The sequence below is a fragment of the Girardinichthys multiradiatus genome, chromosome 20 (genome assembly GCF_021462225.1).
Source record: "Girardinichthys multiradiatus isolate DD_20200921_A chromosome 20, DD_fGirMul_XY1, whole genome shotgun sequence".
Lineage (NCBI taxonomy): Eukaryota > Metazoa > Chordata > Actinopteri > Cyprinodontiformes > Goodeidae > Girardinichthys > Girardinichthys multiradiatus.
This window is the reverse complement of record NC_061812.1, coordinates 18,177,641-18,201,203: the sequence shown is the minus strand read 5'-3', so window position 1 is coordinate 18,201,203 and position 23,563 is coordinate 18,177,641. Positions and strand designations below refer to the sequence as shown.

Here is a 23,563-nt window from a genome sequence, read left to right as displayed (position 1 = left end):
TTTTTTCGATCAAGCCAGGGTGCCTCAGGTGGTAGCGGTTCATCTGGTGGGTTGCCAGTTCAAATCCTGGTCCATCTGTCTCAGTCGTTGTGCCTTTGGGCAAGACACTTCACCCGCCTTGCCTGCTGATGGTCAGATGGCCCAGTGGTTCCAATTGTATGGCAGCCTCGCTTCTGTCAGTCTGCCCCAGGGCAGTTACAGTGTGTGAATAATGTCTTTACACAAATTATAGTGTAAAGTGCTTTGGGCTCCCCAGACTTGATATATATACCATAATATACAATCTTTTTCAAATATTAGCTTTAAATAAAATACTTTTTTATTTAATATTTCTACCCATATAATGCACAAGTTTTAAAAATGACCAATTTTCTTTTTCTGTTATTTCATGTATTTTATGTTTCAATGATATATCTTTGCCGCTCCTAGCCTCCGCTTTCGAGCCCGTTCACGGGGCCACTGTGTTTTCTAAGCTGGACCTCAGAAACGCCTACCACCTCGTCAGGATCCGCCAGGGGGATGAGTGGAAGACAGCGTTTAAGACCCCCCTCTGCCACTTTGAGTATCTAGTCATGCCTTTTGGACTGTGCAATGCACCTGCAGTGTTTCAGGCCCTGGCCAATGACATGCTAAGAGACTTCCTGAATGTTTTTTGTTTTTGTATATTTGGACGATATTTTAATCTATTCTAGAAACCTCGAGGAGTACTGCCGCCATGTCCGGCTAGTCCTTCGGCGCCTCCTGGAGAACAGACTATTTGTCAAGGCGGAAAAGTGCGCCTTCCACCAGTCCACCGTCAGCTTCTTGAGATTCATTTTGGAGGGTGGACAGGTTCGCGCTGATCCTGAGAAGGTGAGAGCAGTGTTAGAGTGGCCAGTTCCGGATTCACGCAAGAAGCGATTCATCCGGAACTACAGCCAGATAGTAGCACCCCTTACAGCACTGACTTCCATCAAGGTGCCATTCAGCTGGAACGCTGACGCTGAGGCCGCTTTCACCCACCTGAAGGAGAGGTTCTCTAAGGCCCTGGTTCTGATCCACCCTGATCCCTCAAAGCAGTTTACCCTGGAGGTGGATGCCTCGGACACCGGGGTGGGAGCAGTCCACTCCCAGCTTTCTGGCCAGGACGGACGACTTCATCCGTGCGCCTTTTTCTCCCGTCACTTGACGTCTGTTGAACGGAATTACGAGGTGGGAGACCGCAAACTACTGGCCATCAAGCTGGCCTTGGAGGAGTGGAGGCATTGGTTGGAGGGAGCTGAACATCCCATACTGGTTTGGACAGACCACAAGAATCTGTCCTACATTCAGTCATCTAAACGCTTAAATTCTAGACAGTCACGTTGGTCATTTTTCTTTTCCCGTTTTAACCTGTCCATTTCTTTTAGACCCGGCACAAGGAACCTTAAGCCTGATGCTCTCTCCCGCCAGTTTGGACCTGAAGATTCTGAAAAGAAGGCTGAGCCCATCCTACCTCCCAGTTGCATGGTCGGTTTTCTACCTGGGAGATTGAAAACCTGATGCAGAAGCCCTACCGACTGACCCTGGACCTGGTACCAAACCCCCGGTGCGATCCAAACTGATCAGCTGGTTTCATTCCGCCAAGTTCTCCGTCCACCCGGGCGTCAGTCGAACCGTTGCTTCCGTTTCCAGAAGGTTCTGGTGGCCGTCCCTGCACAAGGATATCAGAGACTTTGTGAACGCCTGTACTGTTTGCGCCAGGAACAAGGCGCCTAACCGCCTTCCTGCCGGCCTCCTCCAGCCTCTTAGTGTACCCACTCGACCATGGTCACACATCGTTCTGGATTTCGTCACTGGCCTGCCCAACTCCCATGGGATGACCATAATCCTAACCATAATAGATCGATTCTCTAAGGCCTGTCATCTGGTTCCGCTACGGAAGCCGCCATCTGCATCACAGACTGCTAAGCTGATGACCAAGCACGTCTTCCGTCTCCATGGCATCCCGCAAAGTTTGCTGTCTGATCGGGGACCCCAGTTCACCTCCCAGGTCTGGAGACACTTCTGCACTGCCCTGGGGGCCAAGGTGGCGCTGACCTCTGGCCACCATCCCCAGACTAATGGCCAGGTCGAGCGCCTTAATCAAGAACTGGAGGCAGCTTTACGATGTGTGACCTCAACCAACCCTGCCGACTGAGGCTCTCACTTGGCCTGGGTCGAATACTCACAAAATTCTCACGTCTCAGTAGCCACCGGCCGCGCCCCCTTTGAGGCCTACCTCGGTTAGCAGCCACCCTTGTTACTGGCCAACGAAGCCGCTATTGTACCTTCAGTTCAACGTCACATCCGGAGATGCAAGCAGATTTGGGATGCAATGGTTCAAGCATCAGACGTCTGCCCATAACAAGCGCTATGCTGATCGACGACGTGTTCCCGCACCTATGTACCGCCCGGGTCAGAAGGTCTGGCTCGCTACTCGGGACATCCCATTAAAGTCCCTATCCCGTAAGCTCTCCCCCAGGTTAATTGGGCTGTACGTAATAGTCTCTAGTGGGACCCACTTATGTCCACCTTCGTCTGCCTTCCAGTTTCCAGGTTCACCCAGTTTTTCATGTCTTCCAACTGAAACCTGTCCAGACCAGTACGCTATGCCCTCCGGCCGTGCCCCCTCCTCCCGCCCGGGACTTCCAGGGCCACCCTGCCTACAACGTCCGCCGGATCGTGGCCTCGCGGCGGCAGGGCCATGGGTGGCAGTACCTTGTCCACTGGGAGGGCTACGGTCCTGAGGATCGGACCTGGGTGCCCGGCTCCTTCATCCTGGATCCTGCCCTGCTCCGTGACTTCCGTGCAGCCCGACCTGCTGTTCCTGGGCTGCCAGGAGGCGGCCGTTGAAGGGGAGGTGGTGTCAGAATCCGTGGTGTGTCTGCCTGCAGCTAACCATTTTACCACCATGTGCCGTTGCCTGGAGGTGCTGGAGAAGGGACAGGTGCAGCTTATCAACTGGGCAGTATATGAAGAGGCTGCACGTCGTTGCCTGAGCGTTTTGCCCTTGCAGTACAGCTACTGGCCTCCCCTCAAATCTACTCTCGTAGTTTGAAAGTTATTTCTGAAATTTTCTGTAAACTTGCACTGATTTTGCCTGTCCTGACACTTCCAGGTGCCTTACCTCTGGATCCGACGGAGTTGACCAGAGATTTAAAGAATCGGTCTGAACAGAGTCCCGAATTGAACCTTCAGGCTGACTCTTCTGTGAGCCACCAGTGAAGCGAATCCTGTCTGCCCTCCCAGCACCTTCTGTCGGCCCTGTCTCAACGAACATGGCGGTCAAGGCGAGCCACTCTCTCTTACACCACTGGATCTATGACCATTCCCCCCGGCGGGTTTCCCTGCGCTTACCTGTAAGCGGCACAATCAGCTCTGTTGCGTTTTCTGAGGTCCAGTTTGTAACTCTGCTCTTCTCCCACAGCCAGACGGTTCCAGTCTTGTTTCCCGGATCATTTGTTTAAATAAACATTCACTAATCTCATCTGTCTCTGGTTGTTCTCTGCATGTGGGTCAGGTCGGCAGTTAACATTATGACAAATACAATAAAGTGCAGCAGATTTAAGGATTCTTTGTCACACAAACATCTAGTGGTCATTTTTGAGACATGTAAAAATAGAGATAGCAGTTTGTGCTCTAGTGCTGTGATGAGCTTTATTTCATTTAGTTTGGTTATGCTATTCCAGTTTTCTGTAGTTTCACCACAAATATAGTACCACTTCATAGCCATGTTATCAGTTATCAGAGGAAGGCATTTATGTGACATCAGAATACAGTGAAATGTTTGACTTACCGACTTACTGCTAATAATTAATTGTATAAACTTAATGTAGTAATACCAAAACAATTTTTAAATCAAATATGCAATCAAAATGGAAATAGTTATATGTTGTGCACAAAAACAAATATATCTGAACAACAAATGGGATGTAAATAACTAGATCAGCTCGCATAAAATAACATAGGAAATAAATGTGGCTCTTTTTTATTTTTGTGGCTTAGGGGCCTTTATTTTGAAAATGAATGACTAACAGGAAACAGGGTGCAGAGAAAGGGGGAAGACATGATGCAAAGATCTATGGCTGGGACTCGAACCCTTGATAGGCTACGTCGAGCCTCCGTACATGGGTCACACGCTCTACCCCTGCACCACCATCCCACCCCTAGCTGTGGAACAATGTGGGTTTTGTTTTACCCATGATTTGCATAAGAGATGGGTGTATATGTAATGCCATCAAAGGATTGATATTGTTAAATTTATTAATTTATTTAATGGCAACAACTTTGTAGCCTATGTCTACATGATTAAAACAAATATTGAACACATTTTCTTAACATCAACAACCCTAGTAATCCACACACATAAAGAAATTAAAACATATGAATCTACAAATAACTTGGAATGACAGAAGGAATATGTATTACACACACTGAAATTTCTTGAACACTTTCTGGGAAAGCCTTTCTTGGTTATAACAACTTCCAGACATCTCCTGTATAGAGATAGTTGTCACATGTATTGCTCAGATGTGAGTTTGACTTATTCTGGGGTGTCTATGTAGTCTATTGGATAGAAGTTAGCTGACTTATTGGGCATTTAGAGCATTCTTTCTCTGAAACCAAGCATTTCCTTGGCTGTGTGCCAATCTTCAGATCCTTATCAATAATTTCAGTAGCAAGGACCATGCTACAACTAAGTGAATTCAAAAGTTTAATGAAATGAGAAATTTGGACTCCTCTTCTTTGGACTCCTGTCAGAAATCCTTTGGACACCTGGTCATGGTTAGGTTATGGTGAAATAATGTTTTTTCCTCTTCTGGATTATGGCTCTAATGTCATTCACCCCAATATTCAGAGGTTTAGAAATGTGGCTGTAACCATTGCTATTACTATGTTTTGCAACAGTAAGAGCCATTTTATTTTAAAACTTTGTGGAAGTTTCATAAAGCGAAACATTTTTATAGGCCATCAGTTAATATGAATCTAGCTGAAGCTGATTTTACATAGCAACAGGAAGGGTTTCAAAATACTGGCAGATTTTTTCTGGTTCCTTGGACTAATTTGCTTTGATTCCTTTGTTTTTGTGGATATTTTGGGTTTGTTGCCAACATTAGGAGTGAATTTTGTCAATGGCCCCATTGGAAATTTTTAAACTCAGAAAATTTGTTGACATGTTTAAAACAAATTTTTCCAGCTGTTTGTGGTTTCTTGAGCTGACATTAATTCTGTTTAATTATTTTGAGTCTGCTTATTGACAGTGAGTCCATTCACAAAAGTCTTCTAAGACACAATGCTGAAAAGCCAGTGTATACTTTGAAATTCTGAGTTATTAATGAGGAAATCATGAAGAAAATCACAGAATTACCCACTAATGTATGACGGTGTTTGCAATCTTTTAATAGGTGTAATATTGTCCCATGATATTCATATTGAACAAGTGTAGTACACGAAATAAATAAAAACAATTTATCTGAAAAGATTTTAACATAGCAAACAAAACAAAATACAAGTCAGTTTGCTGTAAACTTTGAGTCCTTATTGTTTGCTACGAATGAAAACATAAACACATTATAAAATAACATCCGTAGAGTTGCTGCCTGCTGTCATTTAGTGCTTTATTGATATATAGATAAGTCTAGAATCCCACGCCGTTGTTTTAAAAGTTTGGATAGTATCACCATTGTGACATGTTTTTTAACCTGTTCAGGTTCATTTAAAGTGATAGGTTTTAAAGGGATAGATGCACCCCAAACAATTACTATAAAATAAATGAAACTGAAGCTTTTCTTAATATATTATTTACTTATTTTAAGTTGACAATAACTTCTTATTTCCCTGCGGTATATTTGGGGCACAGGGTCTCATTTCTGGAAGCTACTTTTCAACATTGGAAATCAAAAACTACATACAGTTCAAGTGAGGCAAATGTATATTATTTCACACAAATCAAGAGAAGACATTCAAAAAATCAGCTACGCAATCAACTTGTCAATATTTACATCAAGGCTGGGCAAGGACCCAAGTTCATCTTGCCACCACTCACAGTGAGGAGGATGGTAGGGAAGACACGCACTGCTAGAGAACTGCAGCAAAGAGTTGGAACCTGGGGTCACCGATTCTGCATAACAACTATTACACACTATCTACATGCCAACCATTTGTATACATGGTATACCGGGAAAAAACATTTTCTGTCCAACCAAATGTAACAAATGTAAATGTGAGGGGTTTGCTAAAATGCTTTGGGAATTTGCTAGACTTTCAATTGTATTTATTAGACAGCCCACTGAAGAAACCACTTTTAGATAAAGCTCAGATAAAGTTGTCAGATCCAAGAGCAAAGCAAATTTCTTCTATTATAAAACAATAATCAGTGTCAAACATTTAATTGAACTTTATGCAAGCACTGTTTTATAAATCTTTAGACCATCATCACTTTTGCATTTAAAGATTGTTCAGATGGTGGCCTATCTGTCGTGTTGAGTGTTAACGTCCAGAGAAACAGAGAGCAGGTCGAGCAGTGTTAAAAACAATAAAACTGTATGTTTTTAAATTGGTTTGAAATTTCCGTTCTCCAATGTTTATGTATATGTTATACTGGTTATTTTAACCTGTCTTCTTAGGAAGTAATGATGGTGTAAAGGTTTATAAATTCCATTCAGTATAATTTATTTATAAAGCATCACTTCTCAAGACACTTTGTAAGACAGATTCAATTTAACAACACAAATATATAATCAGATCACTCCAATCATAAAGACAGATTCAAATTCAGTTAAATAAATTACAACTTAGTCCAAGATATAATGCAGCGCAGTCAAATTCAGTTAATTATGCCAACTGGTAGAAAGTTTTTTCCATAAGAAGGGCCATCCAACTTTGCAGCAATCCCTCCTCCCAAGCAACCGTTTCATGACAGTGGATGGTGGATTGCACTGAGTAATTCCTAATAATGCAATCCCTAATAATGAGCATGTATGTTGTGACAGTAGAGAACAGTGTTGCCATGTATAGGCCTTTTTTTCGTGATTTGACACTTTAGGATGGGCTCCGCTCTGAATAGCTGTTAGCTGTACTCTGTGGGAACAATTTCTTTCTCTTTCTCCATACTGAGACGACCTTTAGCTCTGTCTACTGCAAACACAATGTTTAATGCTCATAACTCCATATAAACTCAAATCAAACGTATGCAATTATAAGAATAAATACATTTATTCCTAGACACAATGCATTATCAGCAAAACAGATCAAATAAGTAACAACTTACTCCAAAATACTTTTTGTAAAACTGCGAGTTGAAAAAATAAATTTGAAACATAATGTACCAAAAAAGCTGCCGCCCAAAATATGCATTTATTTTATCAACATTTTTAAAAAAACAAAATAATTGACTATTTCTTGTCTTTTCAATTCAATTTACTTCAATTCAAAGATACTTTATTGATCCCCGAGGGGAAATTAGAATTCCAGTACAACCCATCCAAATCATGACACAAGACAATGGGGGGACGGGTCACCGAGGCTTTGCTGCCCACTCACAGGCGCTGCCCTTGAGAAAAGAGGCCACATTAGGTAAGTAGAGAGAAAAAAAATCATATTTCACACTTTATCCTTAGCAGGATACAGTTTGAGATTGCAAAAAACCTCAGCACAAAGAAGCAACAAAAGACAAGACACAGAGCTGAAGCAGGGCAGATATGGGAGGGGTGCAGGCATTGGTGTGAGCATTGGTAACACTTGAATAGACCTGAATGTGTTTGATTCAGTCACAAATTGATCTTAAGAATATTTTTGAAGACCCGTTTAAAGTTTCCGTTGCAGAGCGGGTATATGAAAGGGTTTAGTGTGGAGTTGATGTAACCAAGCCAAATGGTGAACATGTGAAGATCGTGATGCACGCACTCTGGGCAGAAAGCCATGACCATGAAAACTATGAAGTAAGGGATCCAACACAGTAAGAAAGCAGCAATTATGAAACCTAACTGCTTGGCAGCTTTGTGCTCCTTATGGATCCTCAGACCTTGAATTCTGTGTCGTGAATGGTCTATAAACCTGTGCCATGCCTGTTTCAGAGTCACTCCACTATCTGGGTCTATTCTGGCATCCTCAACCCCTTCCTCAGGCCACGGCAGAGCCTGACTGGGGTCATAGCTGTTGCAGAGCACATCTGTGTACCTCTGCACATCTGACACACGACTGATACCGCAGACTCCACTCACAGAGTTTGTCACAGTGACGTGGCATTCATTGAGAGAGGCTTGATGTTTGCCCTCATTGTTTCCACCAGAGCATGTCATATCCTGTGGCACAGACGGCTGGCTCAAGGGAATATCTGAGCCTGGATGCCTCTCTTCAGGAGACAGGGTGCCTGTTTTAGCCTTGCGTGCCATTCTGAGGTGCTTTGTTGTCATGGAAAGTAGTGACGTCTGTTGGCACTTAACACCTATTTTTCTGTGAGTTCTACAAGGAGCAGTTTTAGTCTTCTGACTATCTTCAAGGGAATATGTCTGGTCAAAAGTGTTCTGGTCCAGCAGTTGTTTTTTTGATTGTTTCAGAGAGAATTCTGTTTCATTATGGGGCAATTTGGAGTCATTTTTGCTAGGGCTCGGGGCATTTCCTCCATTCTCGTTTTCCCCAAATGAATCTGCTGGATGAATGATTCTCTCTCTATCTCTTAGATGCTGCCTCACCGCCAGGTAGATGTGTGTGTAAAACCACAACATCAGAATCGAGGGTACGTAGAAGTTGAAAACTGCAGTTATCACCTTGAACCATGTAACAAAGCGAAAGTCTGTGTCACATTTGTTCTCCTCCTCAGGTCTAAGGTCCACGTGTGTGAAAGAACTCCATCCTAAAATAGGAACAATCCACATCATTGAGAGTAGCCAGGCTCCGGAGATCATCAAGCTGGCTTTTCCACGTGTTCGATACTTTAGGTATTTCAGAGGCTGCCTCACTGAGCGATACCGATCCAAACACAGGATAAACAAGCTAAAGATTGATGCTGTGCTGGCCACATAGTCCATGATAAGCCAAAACTGGCACACCGCCCGCCCCAGTCTCCACTCATCCTCCAGCAGATACATCAAGTTCAGGGGCATAACTGTCGTCCCCACAATCAGATCTGCCACAGACAGACTAACAATGTACAGGTTCCCCACAGTGTGGAGACTCTTTTCTTTCTTCACTGCATAGAGGACAAGCAGGTTCATTAAGATGGTGAGAAGCGATAAGAGGCCCAGGGATACTCCAAGAAGAACATTGTGGAAGTGGTAATAGAAGGTCTGGGTTTGGTTGTGCCTTAGATCATCACCATACGGTTGGTTGCTCCAGCTCTTGTTGCTGTGGTTGACATAGCTGTTGGGGATGAGGTCTAGGGAGTCCGTGAAAGGCGACGGACTGGATTCCATCATGTTAGGTGAGATGGACTCTTCTATACCCAGTCACATTCTGGACAGCTGTTGGTTGTTTGGCCAATAGATTGATGACCTTTATTTGTCTTATCTCTCACAGTACTCTGGTTACACCATTTGTAGAAACAGCAGCCCACCTTCAGCAGTGATCAGTTTTTCCTTTGTCAGTCGGTGTATCTAGTTGAAAATCTAAACATCTGTAACATAAGAAACATGACAAATTACCTTCTGAAAACTACACATTTAGTGAAATAAGTTAACAAGCCAAATGGTGAACATAACAGAGCTGAAGTGGAGAGGTTTAAAGTTTTGACGTTTGGAGTTATGAAACAAGATCCCAAGCAGTGAACATCTCATGGAGCACTGTTTAATCCATCATCTGGAAATAAAAAGAGTATCAACTATGAACCTACTAAGACATAGCCTTTCACCTAAACTGACAGACCTGAAAAGGACATTAATCAGAGAATCATGGGCTACCAAAAGGCCCATAATGACTCTGGAGGAGTTACACATCCCAGCAAGTCAAGGATGATAAACAATACAATCACAGCTTATTTTATATCAAATTATATTTATGCCTTAGAATGGCCCAGTCCAAGTCCACACCTGGCCTAGAGACTCTGTGATTAGACTTAGGGAGAATGCTGTTCACAAACACATACAATCTGACTCAGCCTGAGCTATTTTGATAACAGAAATTTGTTAAATTAACTCTCTAGATGTGCAAAGCTGGTAGAGACATTCCCCAAAAGGCCTACAGCTGTAATGGCAGTAAAATTATTGACTCAGTTACAAATGTTCCTCTCACATGGTCAAAAATCCTACATCCTTTTCCTTAAATGTCACAATGCACTGCTTTGTGTTTGAAGTTCAAGGTGTCTTTCTGTTTGTGGTTTTAAAGTGACAAAATGCACAAATGTCAAAGCGGTGTGAACACATTTGCATGACACTGTATGAATATTAGACACAAACTCATTATATGCTAATGTAAACCATTTTTAATTTACTTTCTATGGAGCCAAAGTGAAATCTTGACAGACAGACAGACAGACAGACAGACAGACAGACAGACAGACAGACAGACAGGAATGAAATCGTTAACATATTGGTGAGTATTTCCTTGGATTGAATCACCAATGAACTCAGCAGCACTGAAGAGACTTAAATCTTTGTTCATCCTTCTCTCGTTCACTGTCCAGCTGGCTTTCTTCAACACTTACACAAGGAGAGGGCAGTGAATCTCATCACCAACCCTGCAGCAGAAAAATAGTGCCAATCTGCAAAACCATTAATATGCCTCCGGTGCCACATGATGGAACTCGTGTCCTTAAGTTTTGGGAAGCATATACAGCAACATGTCTGAATGATAAAGTGCACCAAGAAATCTGATATTAAAAGACTTGCTGGAAAACACTTATCTAGAGCAGTTGGGGGTATCGGTTTTTTATGAGAACACACTAAAATAAGCCAGTTGCCATGGGTGCAGGTGATGTTTTTTGTAAATACATTCTCATTTTTTTAAATATTTTAGTCAAGCTCCATTTCATTTGAACATTTCTGAGGTCTTTTCTAATTTCAAAGGATGGATATTTAATATAACAATACAATTAAATTAATTAGCACATTAAATCCCTTAAAATATTCAATTTATATCCAGAAAAATAACAATCATAGAATTTGCAGTGTTGATAGGACCTACATTAGCATAATAATTTCATCTGTCTGCCTGTTCCTATTTGATCGGTTTGTGTGTGTATACATGATTACTCATTGATGACACAAGCAAGAGGAAAAGAAAAAAAATATTTCTAACATTTAATGTGGAGAAAAAAACAGCCCACAAACCAGCATTGGGTGCTGAGAGGTTCAGTGTTGTCTCATCTTGTCATAGTTTCATATTAACAAAGAATGCTTTTTTGTGGAGAAAAAAAGAGTTAAACTAACAACAAATAAGTGGTTTTGTTTAACCATGCTTAAATTTGAACAGAGCCGGCCCAAAATGTTTGGGGCTCACAGCACAATCTGATATGGGGCATCAATTCAAGCTCAAAAATTAATAGATTAAACAACAATAAATTGTACAGACAAGGCTATTTCTCTGGCTAACTCATTTGGTCTGGTAGTCATGCCTGGTGTATCTGATGTACAGCTTTTCAAAGTGGACTCAGAAGAGCCACAGAGGAGGGGTTAACTAGTCAAAGTAGCAGCTGCACAGACACAAGATGTAAATAAGTAAGTAAATTCTATCTCTATAACACCTTTAAATGATAAAAATCACAAAGTGCTTCACAAAGAGAGCATAAACAATAAAACATGATAAAAAAAGACAAAAAAAGATTAAATTAAATGATACAGATAATAAAACAAAATAAAATAAAGCAATATTAATATATACTAAGTGGCAGAAATACTTATACTAGCAACTTCAATTTAGGACTGTTAGCATGACTAACTAACCTCTGTAAATCATTGTGCAAAGAAGGATTCTTCATAAAATGAAGAATATAACAAATTTGAGTAGGCCTATTTGGCATCCATGCTTTTGGGAACCCTGTGCTTGCCCCTTTGCAACAGCTCAGTTTCCTATTGTGCCAGGTCTGAGTATAAAATAGGAGCATGAATATTGACGAATGGATGTTTTTTCATCTTCAGGTTTGGAAGGCGTTTCCCCCTAAATTCATATTCAAGCAGCTTTTTGAAAGCAAAATAATAATAATAACAATAAAAAACAAAACAAAAGCATGATACCAGACAATGTGAACAGGGAACTAGAGCCACGCTATATGTGTGCTGTCACTCATATTTTGATCAGATCTTATAAAGAGATTTCGATAAAAATATCTGATTTAGAAATTCTCGAAAGTCCCTGGTATTAAATCTGAGCTTTAGTGCTTGCGCATCACTTCCATCGCTATTCGCCTATGTGCCTGTACTGTATGTGCCTCCGCAACACAAAGATTTAGCAACCCTCTTAGTCGCTGTTGTCATTGGCTAGACAAAGTAAGAAAGGAATAAACAGCAGGAGAAATAAACCTGCTGCGAGCTGCACACATGTTCCCTGAGCCAGAAAACAACCGGATAACAATCAGTTGTATAACAGCTACAATGCAATGCGTAATGAATGTTTAATTTCATTACAGATAGGAAAACAATTATTGCGTCGTTTGTCCTGTTGCAGCATAATGAGGTGCATCTATCAAAATAGTACCAGTGGATGAGGAGGAAAACACCTGTTGAGCAACGGACTATCACACAAGGAACTTTCATTTGCCTTCAGGAGACCCATAAAATGCGCGTTTTCTACAGTCAGTCAAAAACACGGCTCCGATTCTTTCTATTAAAAGTTCCACTTTTTAAAAATGAAACCGCAACTTGTGCGTAGTGTTAGACTTACCTTTGGATATGGGCGCGCAGTAATTTCCTTTTCATTCCAGACTGTTTCCGCGCAAAAATACGAAACTGGGTGAGACCGAATTGAATTGGAAATTGATCGTCTTCATCCCTCCCTCAGCTTTCTCCTTCCGCTTCTTTCCGCGTCTCTTGACTGAACTTTGGAATTAACACGATAAACTGGTGACCAGCAGCTCGTCAGTATGAGGGTAAGAGCGCTGTCAAAAGAAATGTGTATGTAAAGACGGAAATGTGTGCATACGAGAATACGAATTACCATCAACGACTTGGCGTCACGTGATCATAGAAAAGAAATCGTATTCGCAAACTGTTATAGCATATTGTATTCATAAAGAATAAACCACAACTGTAAACTTTAACTTTGGGTTTTTGATTTCTTGAAGCTGTGACATTTTATTTTGAATTCTAATAGAGAAGATATACGTACAATACCTCTTTTGGATTTTACTTATGCACAACTATTGACTAATATGCACACATTTCCATCTTTACATACACATTGCTTTTGACAGTGTTCTTACCCCATACCCCATACGTCAGGCAGTGAGAACGGGAGATTTACAAGGAATGGCGCTTTATGATTTGCAGTGCCATGTTGCAGTGGATGATTCACTGGATACTTACTCGCAAACTGAGCAACTGCCTTTATATAGCCTACTGTACCTGGACTTCACTGTAAATAAAATAAGAATTTCGGAAAAATAACAGACCTTAGTAAAAGGATGCGAACTTACTTTCTTACGCACAAGAGGAATGATTGTCATGCAATCAAAATGATTTTTCCAAGAACGCAAGAATTGTGCGCATCATAGAACAAAAAACTATATTGTTCAATAGCCTGCTCTCTTTAGGGGATTCTAATGGTCAAACACATAATAGGTGTTAAAATGGGTAGCATAAGTCTTGCGACATTTTAAAAACGGATTAAAAAAACTACCCTAAATTAAGTCATCTTTCTGTGTTCAGACTCATACAAAGCCAGCGTTTTTGGAGTAAGTATGCTGCTATTTGAAATTCAGGACAACTAATGAGAAACCTTTGGCAAATTTAATGCCACCTTGTTTTGGCTCCTAGTAACAGCTCTCAGCCTGGTGCAATCATTACCTGAATACAGAAGGTGGCTTTACTTTTGACTTTATAATATTTTGGTGTACAGAAGAGCTCATGTTGGGCTCGGTAATTGCAAGTTGCTTAGGCCCTGTGACTGCAAAGCATGCCCAATTCATCATTTCCCTACTCCTGTGCTTGACAACTGGGATGAGTTATTTACATTTTTCCCCATAGCACTATGCATTATGTCTAAACATTGTTCGAAAAGTCTTGTGGTTAATTCATAGTAGATGCAACTGTAGAAATCTAATCTCATTTCAGAAAGAAAAAGCATTCTCCTGGAAACACTTCAAAGCAACTGATTGCTTTTGTCTTTTTCTAATCGAACAATCATAAACTTTACACTTTTTAATACTCAGTGAGACTGAAGAATAAGATGCAGCTGTTATATATTTGTATTTGCAATTTTCCTGAGCAAATACCTGGAATTCATGACTTCAGACCAAAAATTCTTCTTCCTCTTAAATAACATTGAAGTAGACAGAGTTCAATTGTTTTTAGATTTTTGTTACATTTTAATTGAACACTGACTGATTGTGAAATATGTTGAGTGTTTTGATAGAGTTGAGGTTAGAGTTAAACAATTTTAGAATCTGATGAAAAAAAGATAATTGTATTAATTTCTAATAATTAAACCCATAGAATGGAGACGGTAGTGCACTTTTTCATGTAGTGTACTTGGCTTGGAAAAGTAGGGTACACAATTTGCTCAAAACCAAACCGTGCATTCATCTTAGGAATCTAACCATCCAAGCATCAAAGCAGTCCTCAAATGTAAAAAATCTAATAATAAAAAGAATTCTACACATTTTCTAGTTTTCTTGAGTTTTTTATATGGTTCATAAATGTGATATTTTTTTAGGTTTTCAGGTTATACCTATAGGGGTGGTTAATGGTAGCAAATCTTTTCAGCCCGAAGCCCTAAAAAAAACAAAAAACTATCAGAGACGAGAAATGGCCTTTTTGAGTTATCTTTGGTGCAAAGCACTGGACATGATTGGATTTGTAATAGTCTTTCCAGGTTGTTTAGGTTTAAACTGTCACCTCACAGCAGGACGTTTCTATCTTGCCTGTCCAGGAACTCTGGTTTCATCCTTCGTTTCCAAAGACATGCAGGTTAAGTTAACTGGTGACTCTAAATACACATTGGCAGTGTGCCTGCTGTGTCTCTGTTGTGGACTGATGATCTGTTGTGTGACTTGTTTCTCTGCTGCAGACTGCTGGCACAAACATTGACCCCCCTGCAGTTCCAACCGAGTGAGTACAGAAAGTCAGTCAGTCAGTCATTTTCTACCGCTTATTCCATAGTGGGTCGCGGGGAGCTGGTGCCTATTTCCAGCAGTCTATGGGCGAGAGGCGAGGTACACCCTGGACAGGTCGCCAGTCCATCGCAGAGTACAGAAAGTGACTATGTATAAAAATGTGTACCCATTATGCAGATCATCTGATGTACCAACATTTTCTTTCTCCTTTGGTATCCTTTTTTAGTTTTTCTAAGAGTTTTCTATGAATCACAGAATAAAACTAACAATCACCTTTTAACCACTCAATGTGCTTACACAATCAATAACTTTTTAAATGCAATTTATTTATTAAAGCTGCAAAGATAACAAAGGAGAATAACTGTCAATTTGTCATTTAACTCTTTAAAGAAACAAGTTTTACAGGTGTACCTGCTCCACCTCTTTTAAGTAATGTTTTTAAAAAGAGAACCTGAAGTGATGTTGTGGCAAAAAGGCCACCTGTAGAGGTGACTGTGATGTACAACGTAAAATATTAGACAATTGTGTTGTTGTAAAAGCTTGCAAATGTTGGAACAGCTTACTATCTGCTGTAAGAGAGTCTGCCTCATATTCTGTCTTTAAGGCTCATCTTAAAAGCTCTGAAGAAACATTGAATCAATGGACACTTTAAAGGTCAGGGTATTTTTAAAAATCTATATTTTGTCTTAAAGTTTTGTCTTGTATATTGTTTCCAGATGTTTTTGGCTTCAATCTTTGTTGAAATGGTGTGTATTTCATTTAGTTTCTCTTTTAATGTTAGCCCATCATCCTACTGGGGACTACAGATAGTTTTTAGCCAATAATGTGCATTTTCCATTTTAATATTAGCAGTGAAAATATTTTTTTCCCTTTTGTTTGACTTTACCTCTGTGTGTAACATATTTCAATAATTCACCCTTATTATGACCTCATTTAAGCATTTTTTGTATGTCTAGTATAGCTCAGCAGTTCAGTTACAATGTTCCTCCTCATCGGAGTGCATGTTATCTCTGCTGTCTTATTTATTTATTACATGTCATGAGAATGAATTAGTTGTCTGAGTACTCTGAAGTCACTTCCCAGCTGTAAAGGTTTCATGATAAAGACTACAGCAATTAAGCAGCAGTTTGAATTATTCACATGTTTTTGGAAAAACGAATTAAGTTGTATAAAGGCTTTGTTATTGCTTTAAAAAGTTTAGGGAAAATGAAAATGAAAAATGTCCCCTTGAGTTTTATACAACTGTGTCAGATGCATTTTAATTTTTTTATAGTGTACTAGCAAACAAACACTTCAGGGAAATAAACTGTCTTCCATCAGAGAATATTTTAATTGTTCAGGACAAAATTTTTCTTTGATGGAAAAAAAAGAAATGGCGAAGGCCCAGGGTAGCGACAATGTGTCTACCAGTGTTCTTGCAAAATTCTTTTTATTTGCACCAGGGCATATTTATATTTATGAAGGTATTAAAATCTAGTATATTATGATAAATTAGGTAGATTGCAGTGCCTTGAAAAAGCATCCACAACTGTTACTGTGCCTGATTTATTTGTGATTAAACAGAGAAAAAATGTAAATGTTTGAGCCTCGCCAAATGTTCTCAATAACTGAACAATGAAACAATGAACAAAGAAAAATTATTGAGATTTCCAAAGTTGATAGAGACATCATCAAAATAATTTCAGCTCAAATTGCAGAGAAAGGTGTTTAAAGTATTGACTTAGCTTGGCTGATTACATATGCTTACTCTGATTTTTATTTTAAAAATCAAATGAAAATCAATTGTCTTTAATTAAAAATGGTAAATGGTAAATGGCTTGTATACTTGTATAGCACATTATCAAGTTCCCAGAGACCCCAAAGTGCTTCACATTATTCAAACACATATTCACACACTGGCAGTGGTGAGGTACATTGTAGCCACAGCTTTATCCTAAATGGTGATTAAAGTTGCGTTTTACCTAGCTTCCTGTTCAATATTTACAATTAAGGTGAACATTAAGAACAAGATTTTGCAAATTGTAGAACAAATACTCAGCTCTTTCATACAACTAATGTTTATTTTCTGTAGACTCGAAACTTTTACATCAGAACATTAGCTCACCTAATAAATGCAGGTATTTTGAACTTCAATTCCATTTTTTTTTTCTGTTTAAAAATAAATATCTGTTGCTATGCCAATCACTATCAAACAAATCAATACAGTGCCTTGCGAAAGTACTCGGCCCCCTTGAATATTTCAACCTCTTGCCACATTTCAGGGTTCAAACATAAAGATATAAAATTCAAATTTTTTGTGAAGAATCAACAACAAGTGGGGCACAATCATGAAGTTGAATGAAATTTATTGGATGTGTCGAACTTTTTTAACAAATAAAAAACTGAAAAGTGGGACGTGCAATATTATTCGGCCCCCTTGCGTTAATACTTTGTAGCGCCACCCTTTGTTGCAATTACAGCTGCAAGTCGCTTGGGGTTTGTCTCTATCAGTTTTGCACATCGAGAGACTGAAATTCTTGCCCATTCTTCCTTGCAAAACAGCTGGAGCTCAGTAAGGTTGGATGGAGAGCGTTCGTGAACAGCAGTCTTCAGCTCTTTCCACAGATTCTCGATTGGATTCAGGTCTGGACTTTGACTTGGCCATTCCAACACCTGGATACGTTTATTTGTGAACCATTCCATTGTAGATTTGGCTTTATGTTTTGGATCATTGTCTTGTTGGAAGATAAATCTCCATCCCAGTCTCAGGTCTCTTGCAGACTCCAACAGGTTTTCTTCCAGAATGGTCCTGTATTTGGCCCCATCCATCTTCCCATCAATTTTGACCATCTTCTCTGTCCCTGCTGATGAAAAGCAGGCCCAAACCATGATGCTGCCACCACCATGTTTGACAGTGGGGATGGTGTGTTCAGGCTGATGAGCTGTGTTGTTTTTACGCCAAACAAATCGTTTTGCATTGTGGCCAAAGAATTCGATTTTGGTTTCATCTGACCAGAGCACCTTCCAGATGTCTGGTGTGTCTCCCAGGTGGCTTGTGGCAAACTTTAAACGAGACTTTTTATGGATATCTTTGAGAAAAGGCTTTCTTCTTGCCACTCTTCCATAAAGGCCAGATTTGTGCAGTGTACGACTGATTGTTGTCCTATGGATAGACTCTCCCACCTCAGCTGTAGATCTCTGCAGTTCATCCAGAGTGATCATGGGCCTCTTGGCTGCATCTCTGATCAGTCTTCTCCTTGTTCGAGATGAAAGTTTAGAGGGATGGCCGGGTCTTGGTAGATTTGCAGTGGTCTGATACTCCTTCCATTTCAATATGATTGCTTGCACAGTGCTCCTTGGGATGTTTAAAGCTTGGGAAATCTTTTTGTATCCAAATCCGGCTTTAAACTTCTCCACAACAGTATCTCGGACCTGCCTGGTGTGTTCCTCGGTCTTCATGATGCTCTCTGTGCTTTGAACAGAACCCTGAGACTATCACAGAGCAGGTGCATTTATACGGAGACTTGATTACACACAGGTAGATTCTATTTATCATCATCAGTCATTTGGGACAACAATGGATCATTCAGAGATCCTCACTGAACTTCTGGAATGAGTTTGCTGCACTGAAAGTAAAGGGGCTGAATAATATTGCACGCCCCACTTTTCAGTTTTTTATTTGTTAAAAAAGTTTGACACATCCAATAAATTTCATTCCACTTCCCGATTGTGTCCCACTTGTTGTTGATTCTTCACAAAAAATTAGAATTGTATATCTTTATGTTTGAAGCCTGAAATGTGGCAGGATGTTGTCCAGTTCAAGGGGGCTGAGTACTTTCGCAAGGCACTGTAGCTGCACTTTTCCACCTTTGAACTTTTTAAAATGTGCCCCACTCATCGAACACTCATTTGCCAAAAAAAAAAAAATCATTTGTGACTCTCAACACGGCACTGAGCAGATGACTATCAGTGGCTGTGGAACCAAAGGTCCACTCAGAGAGTCTTGTCTTAGCAGATATGGCATTTGCCAGCAATGTTTTCTGTTTTTTTCAGTGGGAACAGTCTGAGCCCCCGGAGGTGCTGACTGACACACATGAATAGCACTGACAGAAACATTGCCCCACTACGGCGCACTGAGTAGCAATGGCATGATAAGGCTCCTAATGACCCTGCTAATGCGCTGATTCTGAAGATATTTAGGGATTCATTTCAGACTCTTCTGAACAGTCAAATGGCAGCTCAGGCTGGAAGAGCTTGTGTGTGTTTCTGACCTGATGGCACTGTGGTGAAAGTTCAGAGAATCAGATAATTGGAACAATGTCAATTAGTCTGTATTATACAGCACATTTTGTGCATGTAATAAATGTTTCACTTTTTATGTTCAGGAGATGCATGTCTGAAAAGATAAGACAAGTTTGTCAGAAAACATGCAATCCAAATGTTGCTGTTGGAATATAAACTGACTTATACTTTATCAACATTTAATCAATCAAAAAAACATTTGTGGATACAATTTAGTGGATACAAGAAATTATAGATAATGAACATTGAACTTGGAAAGGGATTGCAGAATTATTTTTGTTGCTTGTAAAAGATCAAGTAGATGGTTAAAATATAGTCATGTTTCAATAAATTAAAATACACGTTCTGATTATTAGGCTCGTTTTTCAGATTAAAGTACATTTTAAAAATATCAACCTTTAAGCAGGTTCTAAACATACTGTACTTTTCAATAAGCCCATATTTCTGGATTAAAAATAAATTATATTGGTCTGGTGTGATATCCTAATCTTAAATGTAATTTGTTTCTTCAGTTGTAAAAGGAAAATCATCATAGTTAACAGAAATAAAGGTTTGAATAGTGTGTCATACTTTATGGAATGAGAGAATTTCCATTTGTAATAAATTAACTTTTCAATAATATTCTAATATTTTAGGTTATTGAATCTGACTATATTTATGTTTTTGGAGACACTAAATAATATCTGCAGATTACTGTGGAAGAGAATTAATAGAGATGGCAGAGAGGAACTGTTATTCATTCTAGTTTGAGGTCAGTCTCAACTAATTATTAAACAAAGAAGGTATCGGTTGTACCAGTTCTGTCCGTATTCCCAATATAACATTTGCATTCAGTCAACATTTTAAACATGCCATTGACTGCTATGTGGTAGACATCAAACTGCAGTGGTTTGCATTGCTACCTCGCAGCATGATTGTTGTGGGTTTCTGCACACAGTTTGCTTGTTCCCCAGATGCCGGCAGTTTCCTCCCACAGTGAAAAGACACGGGTGTTAGGATTTTAAGCTGACCGCAGGTGTGAGCAGGCATGGTTGTTAGTTTGAGCCAGCTCCATAGACTGAACATGACAGATAAGATTCAAAGAAGTGGAATGTTTGTAAAGAAATGAACATTTAAGTGCAAACATTATTCGAAAGATTTATAACAAATTCCAGGGTTGTCAATATTGTCATGTTTAAGTGGTGGATTTCATTGTCTCTCTATAACATCGTGCTATAATTGCACACATCAATCCTTAATTAAGGACATGTATACAATTTTTTACAACATTCCGTTTAAATTCAGCTTTGTCACTCAGAATAGTTATATTTGTTTACAAAATAGACAAACAAAAAAAAAAAAACATGTATTGAAAAAGGAGCCACCAGGCACATTGTCAAAGAGAATGCACCAAACAACTGTTTTATAATAACACTGTATATTAGCAAGCCGTGCAGAAATTGTGCAAGTCTCACTTTAGTCTGTCAGTGTTTTATTCATGAGGGTTCAACTACACTTTAGTACTGTGACTGTCAAAGTGTTATCCTAAGCACACTGTCAGTCACACTAGTCAATCTCTATATGTCAGACTACATCTAGTTTTCTCACAACAACTCCCTATAGAGTCCAGTCAAGCTAATTCTGTATATATGGTGGTTGGAAGGAAAAACACCCAAAAGACATCTACAGTTAAATTTTCAGTCATTAATTTGACTTTTTTTTGGCTCAAGCATCTATGAAAAAATAAACAATACTGCTACAGTTAATTATCCTTAAAAAAACTATTTTCCTTTGCTCACAAACAGCAGCTTCGACTTCCTCAGTGGTCTGGCTGTTGACTCCTAGCTCAAAGTATCAGTCGACCTGTGTCATGAACTGTATCATGGCTTCATCCCCAACGTTTAGGTTGTTTTTTTTTTCTTAGAAAAGCTAGATTCTAATTGTTTCATAATCCTATGGCAAAATGTGATGATGTGAGATGTGCTAAAATGCATTTTGTGGGTCAGGAGAAATCTCTACAGGTCCTTCTCAAAATATTAGCATATTGTGATAAAGTTAATTATTTTCCATAATGTCATGATGAAAATTTAACATTCATATATTTTAGATTCATTGCACACTAACTGAAATATTTCAGGTCTTTTATTGTCTTAATACGGATGATTTTGGCATACAGCTCATGAAAACCCAAAATTCCTATCTCACAAAATTAGCATATTTCATCCGACCAATAAAAGAAAAGTGTTTTTAATACAAAAAACGTCAACCTTCAAATAATCATGTACAGTTATGCACTCAATTCTTGGTCGGGAATCTTTTTGCAGAAATGACTGCTTCAATGCGGCGTGGCATGGAGGTAATCAGCCTGTGGCACTGCTGAGGTCTTATGGAGGCCCAGGATGCTTCGATAGCGGCCTTTAGCTCATCCAGAGTGTTGGGTCTTGAGTCTCTCAACGTTCTCTTCACAATATCCCACAGATTCTCTATGGGGTTCAGGTCAGGAGAGTTGGCAGGCCAATTGAGCACAGTGATACCATTGTCAGTAAACCATTTACCAGTGGTTTTGACAATGTGAGCAGGTGCCAGGTCGTGCTGAAAAATGAAATCTTCATCTCCATAAAGCTTTTCAGCAGATGGAAGCATGAAGTGCTCCAAAATCTCCTGATAGCTAGCTGCATTGACCCTGCCCTTGATAAAACACAGTGGACCAACACCAGCAGCTGACACGGCACTCCAGACCATCACTGACTGTGGGTACTTGACACTGGACTTCTGGCATTTTGGCATTTCCTTCTCCCCAGTCTTCCTCCAGACTCTGGCACCTTGATTTCTGAATGACATGCAGAATTTGCTTTCATCCGAAAAAAGTACTTTGGACCACTGAGCAACAGTCCAGTGCTGCTTCTCTGTAGCCCAGGTCAGGCGCTTCTGCCGCTGTTTCTGGTTCAAAAGTGGCTTGACCTGGGGAATGCGGCACCTGTAGCCCATTTCCTGCACACGCCTGTGCACGGTGGCTCTAGATGTTTCTACTCCAGACTCAGTCCACTGCTTCCGCAGGTCCCCCAAGATCTGGAATCGGCCCTTCTCCACAATCTTCCTCAGGGTCCGGTCACCTCTTCTCGTTGTGCAGCGTTTTCTGCCTCACTTTTTCCTTCCCACAGACTTCCCACTGAGGTGCCTTGATACAGCACTCTGGGAACAGCCTATTGGTTCAGAAATGTCTTTCTGTGTCTTACCCTCTTGCTTGAGGGTGTCAATAGTGGCCTTCTGGACAGCAGTCAGGTCGGCAGTCTTACCCATGATTGGGGTTTTGAGTGATGAACCAGGCTGGGAGTTTTAAAGGCCTCAGGAATCTTTTGCAGGTGTTTAGAGTTAACTCGTTGATTCAGATGATTAGGTTCATAGCTCGTTTAGAGACCCTTTTAATGATATGCTAATTTTGTGAGATAGGAATTTTGGGTTTTCATGAGCTGTATGCCAAAATCATCTGTATTAAGACAATAAAAGACCTGAAATATTTCAGTTAGTGTGCAATGAATCTAAAATATATGAATGTTAAATTTTCATCATGACATTATGGAAAATAATGAACTTTATCACAATATGCTAATATTTTGAGAAGGACCTGTATTTAACTCATAGGAGCTTACCTTTGTTCCCTGCACAGTTGATCTTAGTAGCAAAAGTGCTCACTCTCTTCTTTTTCTGGTTCACCAATGAATTGTTAAACCATAACACTATTTAATATATTCTCACAGAAAATATTTTTTGTCAAGAATCTGTTGCATGATAAGCAACAGAAAATGTGTTTTTAATTACATACATAATGATTACATTTTAAAGTATAACTAGTTCCACATCTCTATGCATATACACGTATATGTGAACCTAAACATAAAAAAATGAAGAACACTTAGTGAGTACGGGCTTGTTGAGTTATTTTGGGGCAGTCAGACATCTCCTCTGGGGCCGTGGAGGCATGTACACACTGTATCATCCTCATTCTTTTTTCTGCACCTGTCAGGGTGAGACAAATTACTCCTTCTGGTGTCTTGACTTTGCTGACCTTGGCAAAGCAATCATTTCGCTCTGCCAAACCTT

At 39.9% G+C, this 23,563-nt stretch overlaps 1 protein-coding gene across 1 annotated transcript; it reads right to left on the bottom strand.

Annotated features, from left to right (window-relative positions):
- Positions 1-7,635: 7,635 nt before the first annotated feature.
- Positions 7,636-12,967, bottom strand: hrh1 (histamine receptor H1). Its single transcript, XM_047348542.1, has 2 exons — positions 12,814-12,967; positions 7,636-9,613 (listed from the first exon to the last, which is right to left on the bottom strand). The coding sequence occupies exon 2, from the start codon at positions 9,414-9,416 to the stop codon at positions 7,770-7,772; it is 1,647 nt and encodes a 548-aa protein (XP_047204498.1). The 5' UTR covers positions 9,417-9,613; positions 12,814-12,967; the 3' UTR covers positions 7,636-7,769.
- Positions 12,968-23,563: the final 10,596 nt, after the last annotated feature.